The sequence below is a fragment of the Sycon ciliatum genome, chromosome 9 (genome assembly GCF_964019385.1).
Source record: "Sycon ciliatum chromosome 9, ocSycCili1.1, whole genome shotgun sequence".
Lineage (NCBI taxonomy): Eukaryota > Metazoa > Porifera > Calcarea > Leucosolenida > Sycettidae > Sycon > Sycon ciliatum.
In genome coordinates, this window is record NC_088651.1 from 19,222,361 (window position 1) to 19,236,699 (window position 14,339).

The following is a 14,339-nucleotide window of genomic DNA, read 5'->3' on the forward strand; positions in this document are numbered from 1 at the left end:
GCCAGAACTGTACTGCAAAAAGTACAGTTGTGGCCAAAAAGATCCAACGACGCAAGAGTGAAAATAGAATGTTTCTATTTCATGCATCTGCACGAGTTGCTTTCGGCTCGCTTGTAGTGGTTTCTTGTACCCCGACCGTACTCCCTTCCTTTTGTACAGCACACATTCAATGATGTCATAATAATAATTATTATTAGGATGATCTTGTATATCTTATATTTATGCATACTGAATGTTGCTTGTGATCCTACTTGATAAAACCAAATACACAAAGCAATGGCGGTGCAGTCTAAACAAGCGACGACTAGGGCTGCGAGTTTATACAACATAAATAGTATAATATGCCTTATAAGAATGCATTGCTCTCAGTAGATTTATCCAGTATTTAGTATATTCATAAGTAGCAACTAAATTACTTAGCATCTGCGACGAACGAGAACTCTACGCACCTTGTATTTGTGATGCTTTTACACTGCAAGCTACAAAGAAAACAAACTTCTAATAGTAACCAAATGGCCGAGTCAATGCAAGATTGCAAGATAGACCGACGAACGAGAACTCTACGCACCTTGTATTTGTGATGCTTTTACACTGCAAGCTACAAAGAAAACAAACTTCTAATAGTAACCAAATGGCCGAGTCAATGCAAGATTGCAAGATAGACCGGGCAGGAGTTTCTTCACAACAGCATATTCATGTAACTGTGCAGCGAGCGTTGTTACACAAAGGGAAAGCGTAACCATACAGCATGCACGAAGCCCTTATCTTCCTGCGCCCGCCAGACTTGCGGATCTCCACAATTAACTGAGGTAGTCACTTTCTTACTCCTGAAGAACGACCACCTCTGCCCCTAACTCTCTTATAACACATCTTTAAATAACAATAGTGTACGTAAACGTAATATTTGAAAAGTTCCCTATCGGTTTCTGATGTAGTCGTATACTTCAACGTATGGAAACTCGCTTGCCTGCATCAAGCGCACGTTGTTGCAGACAATTGTTTACTACAAAATGTGTAGTTCTGTCAGCAGATGCACGTTGCATCCCGTGGCTTGAGGGTCGTACGCTGTAAGTAGATCCCATAGCTGATTTGGCAAACACTGTAAGTAGATCCCATAGCTGATGGTCAAACACAGTAGATTCGATTGCATGATGGTGGTACACTATACGCAGATCTCATTGGGTGCCGATTGTACACCGTCAGTACATCTCATGGCGTGATGGCCGAACACTGTGAGTAGATCCCATACATAGCTTGATGCCCGTACACTGCCAGTAGTATTCCCAGTGCTGAATGGCGCAGTACACTCAAATAGTGGTGCACAGCTCTCCGGATGTCTGTTTGTGAAACTGTGCGGCTACCTGGTTGACCTGCGCCACGGCATCCTGGGTGCAGGTTATACCGCTGGTGGTGGTGGTGGTGGTCTTTGCTGGCATATTGCTGCTGCTGCCGGTGGAGGGCTTTCGGGGCGGCGGAGGTGGTACGTAGGTCTCGGTGAAGCCCACGGGTATATACCCCTGGCGTTTCGTGCCCGGCTCCGTCACCCACGCCCAGCCGGGTTTGGACTTGGACGGGACTTCCGCGAGCACGTCCCCGGAGTGAACGTTGAGTTCCTCTGCAACCATGGCGGTGTAGTTGAACAGGACGCGCAGCTGTCGCTGTTGAGTTTCCGGAGGTCGCGGCGACGGCGAGGACAGCGAAGGCGAGGGTGGCATATCACCGGCAAGGCTCGGCGCACGTGTGTGCACGACGCTGCGTTGGTGTTTGGGCGTAGCCGGCGCTGTGGGTGGCCGAGTGCCGGGTTGCAGGGTAGCGCTGCGACCGTGCTGTTTGGCAATCTCCACTTCGTTTTCGTAGCGATGGTGCTCCACTGATTGGCTTGTGGTGAACACGGCGGCATTACCGACCGGTATGGGTTTGCTCATTGCAGTTACGCATTTAGTGCCAGATTGTGGAGATGCCGTTACTGATTTACCAGAGCTAACACCAGAGCTAGCGACGTTGGTGACAATGGTCATGGACACGGCCGGAACGCTGTGGTTCGCTGTCGACTGCGGAGTTACAGACGTATCCGCGATCACGGCACTGGAGTTGTCGATGCGATGTATTCCAGTGCGCGAAGACGAGCGAGAGCGTTGCCGATGGTACGCCGGTTGGTTGTTACGCCATGCGTGAGCTAGATGATCAGCGTCCTGACCTGCACTGTAGACGACCGGCTCACGAAGACTATCTCTGTCAGAGCCTCCGCTACCACCACCAGCAGCACTACTACTGCAGTTGCCGGTCAGGTTCGCAGGCTGCTGAGAGGAAGGCGTGTTTGATGACTTGCGAGATTTTCCCCTGCCAAAGAACTTACTGATTGAGGACGTGCGAGACGAACCCGTCTCTCCGTCGCTATTGTGACCGGGCGAAACCGCACGCACGCTCTCGTCCACGGTGATGCGATGCAGCGTGGTGCGACTAGCCGAATGGGAGCGACGCTTCGACCCGAGTCGTGTCGGCGACGAACCAGTGCGGTGTCCGTGCGCGGTCTCGGCCCGTTGCTGCTGCTGCTGAGGTTGCTGCTGGTGGTGGCTGTCATGTGCAAAATTGTACAGATCCTCATAGCGAGTTTGTTGGTGCTGGAGAGTCTGGTTGCCTTGAAGCTGGCTGACGTTAGCACGAGTCAGCGTGGCCGAGCGGTCATCATCATCCTCCTGAGAGAGATGACTCAAACCGGTAATATTCGCTGGAGAGTTTGCACACATATCTCCGTTGCCAATCTTTGTCGCCGCCGCTGAGCTACCACCGGAGGGCTTGTTGGTCAGTGTGCGAGCATTGCGAGAGCCGTCCGTGGAGTCACTGTAGCTGTCGCTCGACGTCACCGCGGCGGTCGGCTGAGGTTTGTCTCCGTCGCTGCCACCGCCACCAGTACGTTTGATGTTCAGGGTTGCAGAGCTTCTCGACTTAGAATCTGTACATCGGGCAGAAAAAAGGAGAAGAAAACACGCACACAAAAACATGGATACCATATTTTCGGCAATACTGGCCTGGTTGTTTGCGAGCCCTAAAATGTCACCCAATTTGAAAAAAACCCTCACACAAAAGCCCTAGTTTAGCTGGCCCACAACAGGATGCGATGTAGGAAATCAATGGTTGTTTGAAGCTCCTTCTTTGAAATTTTGATGATTTTCCACGGTCCTGACTGGACTCTTTCGATACTACAACTGAACAAATGAGCGCACGCTCATTTCGACTGTGGGCTGCACTGCACCCGTCATGGTTTCAAGTGCCGTCATGAGCAAACATGATAGTATACGTCTTGGAGAGCGCATCTAATCTTCTCTTTGATCGATGTTACTGCTCGAAGGAGAAATGGGATTGCGCAAGTGGCGGGAATGGTATTAGCTGCATTTCGACATACCGGTACATATCACAGAAGGGGATACATATACTGTAAATATACAAATTTTCGGCAGCTATTTCATTTCGGCTATATCCGGCACCGACCCAAAACGCCTAAATTAAAACGCTGATGAAATTTTTCACAGCATCTGTCGCACTATACGATGCCCTCTACCCCACGCCGAAAATAAATCGCCGCCGAAATGTCAAAAATCGTGCAGTGCCGAAATTTTGCAGCGCCGAAATTTTGTATATTTACAGTATGGTGACGCGGTGCTAACGGCTAACTAAAGACCACCTGCCACTAAAGACCACTTTTCTGGCCCCAAGGGGTGGTCGTTAATGACAGGTTTTACTCTACATGTTTCATTCATAGTTACTGTGGTGTGCAAACCCTACACACTCCATCCTCAAAGCAAGTGGTCTCTGTGCTGAAAATTTCCATCAAATATTTTGCCAGGAGCTATCATCAGGATCTGTGTAGGGGTTTTCATGCTCCCAATCATACAAAAACAATCGGGGGAAAAAAATATTAGACTCACTGTGGCCTGGTGCGTGTACTGCGGACACGGTGATCGTCAGGCATGTCGGCACCAGTCCCTGCCTGCCATCGTCCGTCTCCACCAGCAGCCAGTCCTTGCTCTGTTCCTGGATAACGGCGACTTCATCACCATTGCTCAGCGACAGCTCACCCTCCTTGTTGGCCTGGAAGTTATAGGCAAGCCGTACCTGATGACAAACAGGATAACAGAAAAGGCAGATTATTTATGTTGCATGCCAGTCGTGGTATGAATGCAGACTGTGGAAAAGTTGCCATTTACTAACAAGTAGGTGTCATTCATTTTTGGGTACTGGACATTCTAGGTGTAAAGAGTGCGCGCAGCCCGTGCTGACTCAGCGGAGACCTCTGGTCAGACTAGCTGAACTCACCTACACCTTGCTTTTGCATGTCCTACCCCTTTTGTCTGTTTGTCCTCGTCTTCTGTCCCATGTTACTGTTGCCCCATATCATCAGTAGGATCGTGTGCTTTAAGCCTTAAAAATAGAAGAAAAAAGTGCCCTATGCTTGGAAGTATCTTCAATTGGAATACATAGGTGCACAAGTGAGGTATGCTGGTATGCAAGATATGGAGTGCTATCATGCCTGATATTTTGAAGTAGAATTCTGCTTTTCCACCTTTTCAGTCCAGATAGCTGGACGGGTCATGCATATTGCACGCACCGCACCGTTTAAAGACCAGCAAGGCGTTCATCGCAGGCTATTGCATTCGAGAGACAGAGAATTTGAATTCCACAATAATATTTCGTGAATTCCAGAATTCCGTGCCGCCAGGGGCCGTCTGATCACATGCCATTAGTACACCATTCATAAAATTAGGGCAGAGATAGATTGCTCGATGACTGTTACCCTATACACAGTACTAAACTACTATTAATCTCGCACTTCAGACACTATACTGAACATCAGCTAAAATGAATTTTTTCCCAGACGAAATGAGCACATTATTTTATGATTATCTACAAACGGTCCATTATACCATTGAACACCGTTGATTTCCCCCTTCTCTAATTTTCACACCTGTCAAATGTCTTACTTGTGAAGTCGCGTCAATGTATACAGCAACAAAATTTGGCGCCGGATCAATGCATGTATGGATGTATGCGTTTGAATGAAACTGTGTACAATGTAGCACCTCAAGTGAGATCTTTCAGGTTTTCGTATGGTACTGAACAGCCGCCATTGATTTCCCACCACCTGCCTAAAGATCAGGCAGGAAGTTGGGCAGAGTGGGGGTGGATCAATGGTACTCTACTATACAGTACAACTGTCATAGAGACCAACTGTCACAGAGAACAACTATAAACTGGCACCAAAATTGATGGATGTCGTATCCAGTCAAATGATCCTGGATATGAAGCCACCAGTGCACCGGAATCACACATTTTGAAGTTTCACTGAGCCATCGGCATAGACAGGTTCCACTGTTGTTGAACAGTCGGCACCAAAATAAACCGGCCAATGCCGATACAGTGGCGTGGTACGCGGACACGACGGTGCCGCATGCCAGCATGCATGCTTTTACAAGTGTTTGCTGTAGAGCTACCAGCAGTGCACTGACCATGCTGGTATGTACATGATAGGTATGTGCAGCGGTAATGCATGTGTTACACTACCGTGTACAGCATAGGCTGGAGTTTTTTTGCCATCGAATATTATGTCATGCGACAGCAAATCTCACCTTTTTCACCACAGCTGGTAAAGAGGAGATGGATGGCTGAGGCGAGTTGCGGTCCATATCGGCCGATGTGCGCCGGCTCTGCCTGCCGCGATTCGTCACCCGCCGTCGACATTGCGGACTAGGCGATGCCATGGAATGGTCCGGCGAATGCTGGTACTGGGTGGGTACTGGGGCGCTGGACTTCCTCGGGCTGTTGGAGAGAATCGAGACACTGTCGATGCTCTTGCTGGGACTGCTGGGACTGGAGTCATACAGACTGTAGCGGCGTGATAGACGACTCGGCGAGTTCAGCTGGGAGCTGCCATTGCTTTCGGGCGAGGTGGGGCCGGACGGGCAATTGGACCCCGACCCAGCATCCAAACCTGATGCTTCCTGCAGGCCGATACGCTGTCTGGCCAACTCATCATCTCCCAGAGCTGCCAGCAGTGAGACTCTGTGACGGGCGCCCAGAGATCGCGATGGCGCCCGGCTACTGTCAGTCGTATCCGTTCCGTTGCGTCCATTCCAATAGGCGTACGAGTCGCCGCCGTGAATGCCAGGTCCGTGCGTCGCTAGTCGGCTCGTAGACTGCGACGCCCCGCTGCGCCTCCGCACACTGCCATTCGGCGAGCTGTCCGACACTGCAAGAGACGACGAGGCGCTGATCACAGACGATCGAGAGCTACTGCTGTTGGCTAGGCCCATCGAGACCGGGCTTCCAGAGTCGGCACTAGGACGATTCGACGACGCGGAAGAGATTGAAGAGGAACTGCCTTTCGGCAAGTTTATCAGCGCCGAAATTGGTCGACAGTAACTTGCTGGAATGAAACCAGTTTGTCCTGCCGTTGTCGCTACGAACATCCAATCTCCGTCACGGAACAGTTCCCGAACGCAGTCCCCACGTCTGACTTCCACTTCGTCCTCGACGCACGCTAGAAAGTCCTGGATGACCACTCGATGGACGTCCTGGGCGCTAACGTCGGCTGAGCGTACTGGCGACATCTTGGCCCGCATGGCGAACTGGGCGAGAAGTCGTCCGTCCTCATCTTCTAGCTCTCCGAACGGTGTTCCGGGCTCTGCCAGCTGCCGGCGGGCTAGATGGAAGCGCACGGGCACAGCGCACATACCGGGAAAACAACAACAGTTCAGTCGTAAGCACCGAAACAAGGTAAAACAAAAGGGAGAAATTTCAACAAACAATAAGAAGTGACTGAAGTAGCACTTCCAACAGGTCTTTACAAATGAACTGTTAGTGAAGGAGATTACAGCGCAGCTGTTCCGCGTTTACTTTCGAACCAAACTCAAAGCTCCTGGCAGTGCGCTACGACTAAAGTTTGATATTGGACTCTGCGGGCGCTCGCCAATTAGACAATCCTCAGCCAGAATTGCAGCGGGGCTGTGGCTCGTTTCAAAGCGAAGCTCGCTAAAGATGAAACGACCAATTGGCCTTGAAGCTTTGTTACATTCTGCAACAAAGACGCCTGACGACGAGTCGTGGCGTAAAATTCTGAAACACTGCATGCCTGTGGAGCACAAGTGACCCGCTCAAAGAGCCAGAATGAATGGCTTGGCAGGGTAGACCAACGCAATGAACAACCCCACAGGTGCTGAACGATTCCGCGAGGTGCGACTCGCCTCATGCAACAATCTGGCGCTACAGCGATTTTACACTCCATACTATGCCCTGCGCGACAAGAAGTCCCTTGATGAAGTCGTCAGTTTGCGGACAAACATTCGCTGCCCGATGCTGCCAAAACCTGACAACTCGCCACGAGAAGACAGTAGTCGAGCTTCAGAGTTTGAGAGGGTGAAGTCAAGAACGCATTCTGAATAATGTTAGTACTTGACAGTAACTTCGTATTGTGCGTCACACTGCGTAGAATGAGGGTTCGACAGACGACTACAACTGTGACATCTTCCACTTGGCATGCAGGACACTACAATAGTACAAACACCGTGTTTTGGCGCTGCCTACGCGCATTATTTGATCAAGGACCATCCGCAAAGTGGCATGCACAACCACAAGTCCGTACCACTCACGGTGTCTGTGGCGATGATCAAGCACAACTAGCGCGCACACCAACCTACCTTCCTTCTTCCTGATGGCACAGCTGAAACACGACGCCATCCTAACATCCGCTAGAGATGACTGAGAGAGAAAGTGTCCGATCTGACGGAGTCTCACACCTTTTTTGTGTGCCAAACGAGAGCAAGAGCCGATTATCGCCTGGAACTGTTCTCGCAGCGCGGCATGTAGCTGCTTATCGCAGGGCTAAATTCGTTCACTCTCAGGGGTTTGCAACTGCCCACGGATACCGCCGGAGTAGAAAAGTCAAGAGCTCTTTCCTCCGGGAGGTTTTCTCTTTACTTCTGGCGAGACCGTTGAAAGCGTCCACTTTTGAAAAAGCTTGCTACTACTAGCTGTGACAGGGTGGAGTGTCGCATGCAGCTTTGTTCTACTCTCACAGTCTCAGTTTCCTTGTCGTCTCGTTCGTGTTCTCCCGGAGCTAGCTGCATCATGTGGTGTGGCTTTGTGCATGTATGCACAGTGCGAAGCAAACCAGTGAACTGGGTCCATGGAGAGATCGAGATGAGGCTTGTCCGTGCTTGCGCAAGCAAGCTGAACGACGTCGGCGGAGTACACGGACATCATGACACGCGTCTTCTCGTGTTTTCAGCATTCACTTCACGCATACACACCTCGTTTGACTACGAGTAGGAAAAACTCTACGGGATCATGTCACTTGTCACTGTCAGTGCGTAGATCTACTCATTCCAGATTTTACCGTGCAAGACCACAGCCGGCTAGCCTAGCACAGCGCCGTCCGCGACACAGAAAATGAGGAAAACAGGGAGATCGAGAGTTGCACAGGCAGCGTGGGACCTTTGCTCCCGTTCTCATGTTACAGCTGCGCCGTGGGCGTTCGGAGAGGGATGGACATTTTTCGATTCCTGGCCTCGGCCATTCGCTTCCCTTCGGTCTTTCAAGCATTTTTACTGAGACGAGTGCTGTCTTCTGAATTAAATTTTTGTCATGACTGTGTGGTATGCCAATGCGTGACACAGAGTCAGTCCAATACAACATCATGTTTATCTGAAAAGGGACATGTCATTTGTGCTGTATACTGAAAATACACCTGCACCACACGCGTTGTAGGCTGGCTGCAGCATTGATGTATGATGAGAGTGTTGCCCGTAATAATATTTTATGCAGCTCCCAAAATGGGGTTGGCTCCCTAGCGCTAGGCTAGCCTGGGCCCTGGCCTGTGCACGTATGCCTGTGGTGGCAGTTCCCTTGCAGCCCAGCCGGAAGCAGCCCGAACCGCGGCAGGTCATTGTTGGCACAGACTCAGTTGTATACAAGACATGTACATGTACATGTAGGTACTGGAAACACGGCTGATGTGGAACGATAGTCGTTCTCATTTTTTTCTACTATTGACAAAAAGCCACCGAGTTTTAATATAGATGAACTGTTTGGGTGTTGGGCTACGTGCGAAGGCGAGAATTGACTGTGTCTGTGGTTATTACCTGCTCCCTGGTAACCATGGTAACAGGTGAATAGCTGCGTTTGCGCCTAGTTACATGCATCATGCCATGTCCTTTAAAAATGATAACAAACACAATGCCTACCGGTAGTCTGTGAGAAGTGTCCACAGAAATATCCACCGTTAGTCTTTATTATAAATGAACACTTGTCGGATCATGCTAGCTAGTTTCCAGAAAGTGCTAAATATGCTAGATATAATCTAGAAAAAATATAAATATGCTACATACAGTGTATAATCATGCTTTCATTATTTTAGTATCCGCCCATTTACTAATAGTAATACATGGAAGCGAATGGAAACAAAACAGGGTACTTTTATAAACGGGCAAGTAACAAAAAAGTAACACGTTAGTTGATTAAGATACCATCTGCGTCAAGTCGGCAGTTCCAATCACTATGGTCATGCCTTGCATTGCCTGGCATTGACTTTGTAGACTTCCTCTAAGTAAAGGCTCTAGGCTAGGGTCCGGCGGATTCTGCCGGCAGAAATATTGGCAGAATTCGCTACTTTTTCTGGTAAGTTTCATGCATGTTTGGTATGTGGATAACAAAATGGAGCAGAATTCGAGGAATTGCCCGCCATAAGGTTTGTATGGTTCTGCCAATTAATTTCACTGCTTTTCGAGCAGAATCTGCCACCTTTTCGAGCAGAATCCGCCGGTCCCTACAAGTCTAGGCACTATTGCATGAAGAAGTACGGGATGTACATGTACATGTACATGTAAGTTAAATACATGTACATGTACAAACAATGATGATGAACGGAAAATCTTGAGTGTCCCATACCAATGCATTTTGTGTTACAGAATAGTTACTCGACACACTGCAGCGCGCGCCAGGGTGTCTGTTTCTGTGGACGATAGACATAACAACATTATCTTTAGCATCTGGGCTTGGTTCAGTGATCATCGTACGGCACATCTGGTCACAACCGTCTTGTCATGTTTTGATACCTGGATGTGATGATTGACGGTCTTGACGACATCACTCACGCCAGGGCAACACTACGCCGGGCAACTCTCTCGTATTCTCACTCCATGATCCAGTCTAGGGCCAGTTCAGTTTGAGTTTTCAAATGGACTGGAAGTACAAGTCCATGGTGAAGCTACATGTACATGTACATGTACATGTACATGTACATGATGTACAATACAGTCATAATGTACATTCTTGAACAGTAAAACCTGGTGTAAGCGACCTCTGGGTTTAGCGACCACCTGCCCCTTAGCTTAGAAATCGTTTTTCCATGCACCGATAGTTCTACACAGACCTGGTTCTAAAAACCACCTGGCTTTTAACAACCGCTTTTGCTTGCATCGTGGGTGGTCGCTTAAACCAGGTTTTACTATACACAGTAAAACTGTAACTAACGACCACCCCTTGGAGTTGGAGCCAGAGAAAGCGGTCTTTAGTGGCAGGTGGTCCTTAGTTAGAGGTTAGCACCGCACAACCATAATTATAGTGAATGTGAGACAGTTCGCGCCTGGTAAAGTGGTCTGTAGAACCAGGCTGGTCGCTATTTACGGTGGTCTGTAGTTACAGGTGTTACTGTACATGTACATGTACATGTATGACGTTCAGCAAACCCCATTCGTGCCTACGTCATGTACATGTCATGTGCATGATTGTACAATCATGTACATGTACAAATGTAGACCAGGGAGTCGTAAAAGCTATTACGACTCCCCGATGTAGACTACAGTATTGAAGACTTGAAGACCACTTACTGTTAGACCAGGCCCAGTCAAGAGTGACTCCACTCCAGCCTACATTGTACATGTACATGTATAATTGTAGGCAAGAGTGTGGGGTATCCATAGTTACTTGTGCGGAGCTAAGCTAGCTCCAGGCCTAAGCTGGCTCCGCACGAGGAGTACCGATAGTAAAGTTAAAAGTGCAAAATCGGTGTCTGGTTTGTGCCGGAGATATCCTGGATATGGCCCTATGGGCTGGGATTCAAGAACATGCGTGCGAGACTGCGGGGCGTAAGTAACGGTGCCAAAACAGCACTCTGTACTCTACACTGTAGCTTCTGTGAATAGTCATTGTACATGTACAATAATGATACATGTATCGCGACTCTTCGAAGCACTGACCAGTGACCTCTGAAGTGATACCCATTCACATGTACATGTACATTTGTATGCCAGCCGTTGGTGGATAATGCTTGCTGGCCGGAAAATCGGCGGAATATTGTTCAAAGAGTTGGTGCATGTACACGTACAAGCCATTGGTTAGCCACTCTCATTGTAAGAGCAAGTCCTTTTCTTACACCAAGACTAGGAGTGGTATTCTGTAGAGGCGTGCTTCTGCCTCAGCACACACCCAAACATCATCTTCTCAATAATAATTATTATTATGAATTGCAACCATAAGCTTTCAGGCACCAGTCAGATATGAATGCTCCAGGCCATGCGCCACGGCGTATGCTCCAGGCCATGCGCCACGGCGTATGCTGGATGCACATGCCCAGCAACGTGGCATTTGTAGGAGGGAAAAACTGGGGACACTCTCACGGCCAATACTCAAAGGCGATCAATGCACCAGACCAATGTTCAGAAGCAATCAATGCGTTCGCCTAGTCCGAGGGCAGTAGCCTTGGCACGGACAGGACTGCAATCAGCACCTCCAGGGTGCAGGCGCGAATGGTTTCGCCGCCCCTCGACCTCCGCATTCACGGTGTGTTTATCGTGGTTTTTCTTCATTCCAGCTCCACGACCAGAATAGGCATGTACTGCTGTACGTGTACGTGTACAGTGTACCAAGGCAAGAGCAAAAATAATAAAGAGTGTGCAACTCTGTATGGGGTCTACGACGGCGACGGCGAAAACTTACAATGTACATCACGTGTATATTTAAAAAAAAGGTTAGCACTTACAATGTAGCAGGCGCGCAATCCGAAAATCTGCAGTGATTATGACGGGCTGGAAACGTACATGTACAAACGGGAGTCTGGGACACTACACCACCATGTGATGTGAGTTTTCGCCGTCGGAGGACCCCATAGAAAAGGTATCAGGAGTTGCACACTAGCACTCTTGCCTGTCTTGGGAGATACTCTTGCCGCAGTCTTGGTTTAGTTGTAGACCTACATGTACCAATAGTATAAGCTGGGGAGGGGGTTGAATACTAATACTCTTGGTTGCACATGCCCATTACCAATCATGGCAATGGGCATGCCCTGTTGAGAATACAATACATTGTATTCAACTTTATAATACTGGTACAGTATCCGGAGTGGTCTGAGGGACAACATTTCAGTGGCGCAAGGAAAATGAGGTCGCAACAAGTCAAGAAGATGTTACATGTACATGGCGACGGGTACATATTGTACATGTACATGTACATGTACACAGTACAGTGATGTACATGTACGTACACTGTCAAAGTGTCATGCCCATCGAGTCACTACAGTACTAGTAACAAGGGTAACTGATCACAAGTACATGTACTAGTAGTACTAGTAGTAGAACATGTCCGGGTTTGGTATTTGTTTGCTATTACAGTCGTCCCTCTCTAATCCGGCACTTTATAATCCAGCACCCTCGATAAACCAGCACAATTTTCAGTAGCTAAAATGTCCTCTTCATGCACATTGCAGCAGTAAATCAGATTTGTTAATCCAGCACCCTCCCTAATCCAGCAGATTTTCGTGAGCAAAAAATATAAAGACATTATAGTGAAACCTGTCTAACACGATCGCACAAGGGACCTTCAAAATGACTGTGGTCGTAGTGACCAGGTGGTCTCCTCATCCAGTGTCGTTTGACTGGAAATAGCATTCCTTGCCCTTGGTCCTGGTTACAGTGGTCTTCTGGGACAGGTGGTCGCCTTATCCGAGTGGTCGCCTTGACAGGTTTTACTGTCGTATTACTGTAACATACAGACTACAGTAACGCATTGACTTCATCACCGTTGCGCTCTATAGCCGACCACATTCATGTCGGAATGCTGTTGCTTACCTTCTTTTATCATCCACTTACTCTACTAGTCTATAGAGATAACATTCGTGTCGTGCTGCACGAATTTACAACGTGCATACATTGTATATGTAGATGTTTATACACTGGGAATAAAATGAGACAAGTTAGTTTGTTGGCCGACGATATTCCAAAGTTTAAACTCGGAGGACCAACAAGTAACTTCTCAGCGACCATTCTTGTCCCAGTGTATATTGGCACCTCGCCATCCGAACTGTTGCTTTCCAAACATAATATTATTCTGGTACAATTACGCGTACAGTACATACATGTACATGTAAATGTTCTGTGGTATACTGTATACATGTAGTAGATCTATTTCTATAATTTCGGTATTAAAGGTGTGAACAAGCATGAATTCGTTACCTGGCATTGTTGGAATTTCGGCTGCAGGTACGGTAGACACGTATCATGGTGTAGATAACGTGTGAAAAGCACCTCCCCGGAGGTAGGTTTGGGCTGTTGGTACAAGGAGGTAACAAATACCAGTGTCTTGGAGGTGAAAGGCCAGAAAATAGGAACATGGCACGCCTCTTCTACCAACTGCCTACCTCAAGACTGGTAAAAGAGGGTGGGTATTTCTACAGCTAACTTCGACCACATGCTGAAGTGTGTGAAGCAGGGAGTAGTAAAATACACTCCCTGGTGTGAACAGTGCGTGCCAACAGCCCTAAAATAATTATGACACCCAGTCGTGTACAATGTATTTTTTAGTGTTGTTGGTACAATCTGTTCCCTACCTACAAAGGCTACATGTACATGTACTACTAGCTACTACTAATACGTGTACATACATGTACTATTATTATAATAGTATTGTAATTATAACCCAATACTACAGTGCTGGCAACTGAAATCCGACCTCCTGAGCGAGTCAGGGGGATGGATTTCAGTTGCCAGCACTGTAGTTCAAAACTAGTATTAGATAATCCACCTTGTTCCATGATGTCAATCTAACAATAATTATAATACATACTAGTAGCTACCGAATTAGCTAGCACACCACACACACACACACACACACACGCACCACAATGTATACACCCGTCGCAAGAGAAGCACGCAAATCCGCAAATGCACCGGATGTGCACCCACAGATTGTACGCACACACCCACCCCCACACCACCATGTACAGCTGTACCATGTATACATGTACGCCCGTTGCAAGAGAAGCACACAAATCTGCACATGCACTGGATGCGCAC

General features: G+C 48.2%; 1 protein-coding gene across 1 annotated transcript; it reads right to left on the reverse strand.

Moving 5' to 3' along the window:
* Window positions 1-170: 170 nt before the first annotated feature.
* LOC135825306 (sericin 1-like) lies at window positions 171-8,047 on the reverse strand. The gene is made up of 4 exons (XM_065338044.1): window positions 7,692-8,047; window positions 5,625-6,697; window positions 3,927-4,113; window positions 171-2,953 (listed from the first exon to the last, which is right to left on the reverse strand). Exons 1-4 carry the CDS (start codon window positions 7,729-7,731, stop codon window positions 1,308-1,310), a joined length of 2,946 nt encoding a protein of 981 aa, XP_065194116.1. The 5' UTR covers window positions 7,732-8,047; the 3' UTR covers window positions 171-1,307.
* Between the last annotated feature and the right edge of the window lie 6,292 nt (window positions 8,048-14,339).